The sequence below is a fragment of the Alnus glutinosa genome, chromosome 4, assembly GCF_958979055.1.
Source record: "Alnus glutinosa chromosome 4, dhAlnGlut1.1, whole genome shotgun sequence".
NCBI classification, from domain to species: Eukaryota; Viridiplantae; Streptophyta; class Magnoliopsida; order Fagales; family Betulaceae; genus Alnus; species Alnus glutinosa.
The window spans coordinates 21,928,261-21,934,094 of NC_084889.1; the positions used below are offsets into that span (position 1 = coordinate 21,928,261).

The window sequence follows — 5,834 nt, forward strand, 5'->3', positions numbered from 1 at the left end:
AGGGGAGGAGTGGGGATTATTGATTTGGCAGAACGACCAATAGCCGTGGCCATAGGGAGTGAGATCTCGATGTTTGTATGTGTGATTCTGACTTGGAAGGGTTTGTGGGGACTACCACGTCAGAAATGTGAAATAATTGCGGGATAAAAATTTGATGTATACAGTATACTCTTTTGGCTTAAAAAGGGAATAGACTAGAAAACAATAATTCTTACTCTTTCCCCCACCACCAATCACCCACTATCCCTATTCATAGTGTTTAGGACCCTCCCTCCCTTCCCACCTACCAACCTACCCTCTATCCCTATTTGTAATGGGAATGACCCTCTTTCCCTCTCTTCTCCATTAAATTTCTTTTTCTACTATAGTTAAAAAAAAAAAAAAAAAGAACTTGTTATTTTCAAAGTATTTGCAGCTCTTTCCTCACATAATGAATTCTCTTTTGAAGTTTTTTTAAAGGACCCACCTTCTCAATCCCCTACCATCTATCCCTATTTGTAGTGGGAAGGACCATCTCACTCTTCCCCGTTAATGTATTTTTCTGATGCACTTAAAAATAAATAAATAAATAAAAATGTTGCCTTCAAATTATTTACACCTCGTTCCTTAAATGATAAATTCCCTTTCGAAAAAGTTTAATAGACCCTCCCCCTGCCCTATATGGATATACATGCGGGCGGATATTAATCGTTCGCATTCGCTCCGCATATGTGGATGTGAATAGCAGTTTTAAGGGATGCAAATGTGGTTAACTAACCACATCCACATACCCTTTATATACTATTTATTTTATACATTTCTTATATATATATTCATGAAAACAACATTATTTTAGTGTTTCATACCAAAATATATATATATAACGTCGTTTTTGATTAAGTATAGGTTATGTTTACATTAGTTTGGTTTGATATGTTGTTTTCTCATATAATATGTGAAGTCCAACATCGCCTAGGTATAGGAATGAGGATGTGCTTATATGTGTATTCGCATCCTTCTTGACACAACACGTTTTAATGCCGTGATAGCCATGAGCCTATCAGAACTCCGCAGTTAAGCGTGCTTATGAGAGAATAGTATCAGGATGGGTGACATCCTAGGAAGTTTGGTTCGAGGGAGGCAAAAGCGGACAATATTGTATTGTTGGGTGTGGGTTGTTACATAACACTTTATCAAAAAGATAAAAGTAATGTGAAATCAATATACTTTCAAAAAATTATGGCTTAAAAACAATTAAAACAAATCCAAAACACTAAAAACTAGCCTAAAATATTTTTAAAACATGTCCTAATAGAGACCCAAAGAAGAAGAAGAAAAAAGAATAAAATAAACTCATTACATAATATGCGGATAGCAAATAATAACCGCACAGATGTGATCTCTTTCCTTACATGATAAATTCTCTTTTGAATTTGTTTAAAGGACCACCCCAAACACCCTCTATCCCTATTTGTAGTGGGAAGGTCCCTCCCTCCCTTCTCTCCTTCCACCCTACCCTCTATCCTATTTGTAGTGGGAAGGACCCTCCCAAGCTCCCTTCCTCTAATGTTCTTTTTCTGATGTACTAAAAAAACAAAAATGTTGCTTTCAAATTATTTGCATCTATTTCCTTAAATGGTAAATTCTCTTTTAAATGTGTTTAAAGGACCCTCCCACCCAACCCCCGGCCTACTCTCTATCCCTATTTGTATGTGGAAATTAATGACCCTCCCTCCCTAACACTTAATGTTCTTTTTATTTTGCACTTAAAATATCATATATATTGCTTTTAAGTTATTTGCATCTTTTTCCTTATATGATAAATTTTCTTTTGAATTTGTTTAAAGGGCCCTCCCCCCTTACCCCCTGCCTTGTATCCCTATTTGTAGTGGGAAGGACACTCCCTACCAGTTTTGAATGAACCCACGCGACATTTTAGGGCATATTTTTAAGTTGGATGCCTATAAATACCAGTGTGGTTTTCAATCGTTCTTCATATCTTCAAGATCATGGCTACACTATTCTCTCTCGTCCTTACCAAGGTTGCCATCCTCCTCTTGTGCATTGCTCCTATTTCACTTTCTCTAACTTTTAAGAAGATTCCATTGCCAACAGGTGCCACAGGTCCTGCATCTTTTGCCTTTGACTTGTTTGGTGGACCCTATGTGGGTGTCCAAGACGGTCGAATTCTCAAATATGAAGGACCCACTACTGGTTTCGTAGATTTTGCCTTCGACACGCCAACTAGGTTGATTTGGAACATATTCACATAAACAAAATCATTTTATGAGAGTTAATGTTTAGTTCTACATAAACTTAGACAAAAACATGTGAAGAATAGCTAGCACCAAATAATTAATTAGTTTTAGAGGCAGCATTATATTAGATATTGCTCTTTAAGCTTTATAATTAATGTATTTGAAACGTACAGATTAATGTATTTTTTGTGGGAAATCTGATTGATCAGGTCGAAGGCGGTATGTGATGGCCAAACTAATGCTTCTTTGGGACCCACCTGTGGGAGGCCATTTGGTTTGGATTTCAACATTTTGACACAGCAGCTCTACGTAGCTGATGCATATTTTGGGCTTTTGGAGGTGGGATCTAATGGAAGGCTGGGAACCATTCTCGCCAGCGGTGTTAATGGGACGCGCTTCCGCTTCCTTAATAGTGTAGGCCTCGACCCGTTAACTGGAGTTGTTTACTTCACAGAATTTAGTGCTGTTTACCAGCTAAGGTACCTAGCTAATTTCTCATATCTCGCCTTTGAAATTTTCGAAAAGAAACACAAAATATATAGAAATAACGTACATGAGAGATGGATGAATATATGGTACTGTTTACTGTTTGTGATGCAGCAATATTACTCAGGCAATACTTAATGGCGATGCAACAGGAAGTTTATTAAAATATGATCAAAAGACAAGGCAGGTTACTGTGTTGCTAACAAGGCTTTCTGGAGCTGCCGGGGTTGCAGTTAGTGCTGACTGTGCATTTGTTCTCGTCTCAGAGCAGATAGGTCAAAGAATTCAGAGGTTTTGGATCAAAGGTCCTAAAAGAAATACGGCCGAAACTTTCATAACCTTCCAAGGAAGACCAAATAAAATCACAAGAACCGGATTGGGAGATTTTTTGGTGGCAGTGAATGTAATAACAAACCAATCTACCCAAGACGTTCTGCCCACCGTGGTAAGGATCAATGCATTTGGCACTGTTGTAAAAAGGGTGGCACTTGACAGGCAGTATAACAACACGGGAGTCACTGAAGTTATAGAACATCTTGGGGAATATTATATCGGGTCTCAATATGTGAATGTGACTTTTGTTGGTGTCTATGGCATCCTCTAAAGAGTCTTCAAATATTGGCATTTAATTTGCATGTATTGGCAACCAGTACAACTACTAATTAAATAAGAGTTGCACTTTCAATTTTATATCATGTACGTGCATGCTTTTGTTTTTTTTGTGCTCAATTAACTAGCTAGAAATGGCGTGAGTGCCAAACCTAGAACAGATATTAACCATGTATAATCATATAAGAAAATAAAATAGAAAATGTAGAAATAACCAGGAACTACTGTGTGTTAGAATATATATTTTTCATATTGCGTTGATCCACAAATATTCTCAACTTAGATTTGATTGCAGAGAGATTTGATTATCATACTTATATTCACTCACCTACCACAATTTTCCTATAAGTATGGACCTTTGTATTGTAAACATCGTTCGAGTTAAATGAGAGCACAATGTACGTAGCCCTTAGACCGGCAATTCACAGTGTTGGACATAGGTGTACGTCTTATACAGAACCACTCCAAAATTCTTAAGCTATTGCTTCTGTTTGCCTCTCCATATTTATATTCCCTATAAATTTCTAGAGCGCGATTCACAATGCGTTACGAGCCTGAGAAACAGACCTAATAACAGGACTTTGAACAAGAAAGTTGGCAAGATGAGTCCTGTGAGACTTCCTGTAGCGCCCCAAATTTTAAGACATAAAATATAACGTCTTAATATAGAAATTGAAGACCTAATAATAAGACAAAAAAAATATATGAATACTTACAAAGATAAATATTTGTTAATATTTAATGTGAATGTTTATAGGATTAAATATTCATTAATATTTAAGGCATATTTATAGTTCTAAATTGACTAGATTAGATTATGGGACCTTAAGCTATAAATCGAAATAGAAAAAACCAACCTATCGGGGATAAGGATTGAAACAATGTACATGGTTCATCTGTGTTGAAAATATGAGTGTAGTTGGTAGGAGCGGGTGTCCTATAACTAGGAGAAGCATATTGTACAAAAAAATTATTAAAATCATTCAACGGAAAATCCATGTTGCACTATCATTCTTTAACATGCAAATATCCCAAATAAAATATTAACATCATTTTTTTTTAATAAAATACAATAAGCAGAGAAAACAAATATTATAAAGTCAAAAATTACTACCAACACAAAAGCACAAACAATAATACCAAAAATTAAAAACTCACAAACTCGATCAAAAATAAATTTTAGCAAAGTTTCAACTACTGATATGCCGCAAGTGGTGCCTTTTGCGTTGGTGCGTTCAAGCACAATTCTGTGGATTGTCTCACCAAAGGCGCAAAAGAATGACAGGAACTCTTTCTTCTTCTTCTTCTTCTTTTTTTTTTTTTTTTTGGTTAGAACACAAAAAACAAAATAAAACCAAATTCAAAATTCAAAATCCTAAACTATAACTATTAGAAAGATAAAACCAATTTAGAAATAAATTGTTTTCAAAAATAAATCAAATCTCCGACAATGGCGCCAAAAAATTTGTTGTACAAATTTTATTAACTCACCAGTGCACAAATCATTTGCAATTAAGGGTTTGGCAAGTGAGAGGTCGATCGTCTCGATCCCACAGAGAATTGTGTTCTTCAAAACAATTTTGTATCTAAACTAATTAAATCCTAACCTAGTTCGGAAGGTTTTATTTTTATTTTTTTGCAATTAAAAGAAAACATAAATTAAATAAAGGAAAATAAATAGAAAGAAAAACACTAAAGTTTAGGAATCCACACTCACCGAATCATAACAACTACTCCCTGTTCATCAATATTAATCCGAAGTTCTTACAATTAAAATCTTAAGTTTGTTTTACTATGCTTCAAACAGTTAATTAAAACCATCATATGTATCCATTCATTTACACAAAAGAAATCTGATTTCAATTAAATCATCAACTATATCCGTAAATCACAAGAAGATATCAAATATCCAACCATCAAAAACATCAATTGTATTTGTAAAACAAATTACAAGGGATATCCAATTGTTTTATTAAAAAAAAAAAAAAAAGCAATCAATTATGTGAAATTATCTCAAATCATCAAATGTATCCTTGAATCACAAAAGATATTCAAAAATCATTTCAAAAATCATTTCACAAATTGAAAAAGAAGTAAAACAGTTGTAACATTAAACCCAATAAAATAAGACAATAATGACTTACATGAAAGTACTATTGTTCTTCATCGATAAGGCTTCATCCTCAACCTTAGTTGAGAATTTAGCTACACATGATTATGTAAAATAAAACCTAAACATAAAGAAAATATGTGAAATTTCGTTTCTAGTCTCTAGCCGCCTTTTCTTGAGGCTTAGCAGTCTATTTATAGGGAGTAAAATAACCCTAGAAGCCCTAGAGATCCCAGAAAAAATCGTAGTTCAATCTCCTAGTCAAATTACGAAGCAATCCTAGTACAAATAATAATAAGATTCGTCCAAATTTGTGTTCTTATATTACAAGACACTTTTGGGATAGCAGACTTCCGAATTAAGGAAATTCTATTTCACAATGATTTGTAGTA

At 34.4% G+C, this 5,834-nt stretch overlaps 1 protein-coding gene across 1 annotated transcript; it reads left to right on the forward strand.

The window, feature by feature from the left end:
* Nucleotides 1-1,988: 1,988 nt before the first annotated feature.
* LOC133866213 (protein STRICTOSIDINE SYNTHASE-LIKE 12-like) lies at nt 1,989-3,327 on the forward strand. Its single transcript, XM_062302751.1, has 3 exons — nt 1,989-2,227; nt 2,447-2,716; nt 2,838-3,327. The coding sequence occupies exons 1-3, from the start codon at nt 1,989-1,991 to the stop codon at nt 3,325-3,327; spliced, it is 999 nt and encodes a 332-aa protein (XP_062158735.1).
* Nucleotides 3,328-5,834: the final 2,507 nt, after the last annotated feature.

Coding starts and splice junctions, on each gene's coding strand:
- LOC133866213 (XM_062302751.1), top strand. CDS start 1,989: ATGGCTACACTATTCTCTCTCGTCCTTACCAAGGTTGCCATCCTCCTC. Junction 2,228..2,446: donor GCCTTCGACACGCCAACTAG/GTTGATTTGGAA, acceptor CTGATTGATCAG/GTCGAAGGCGGTATGTGATG. Junction 2,717..2,837: donor AGTGCTGTTTACCAGCTAAG/GTACCTAGCTAA, acceptor TTTGTGATGCAG/CAATATTACTCAGGCAATAC.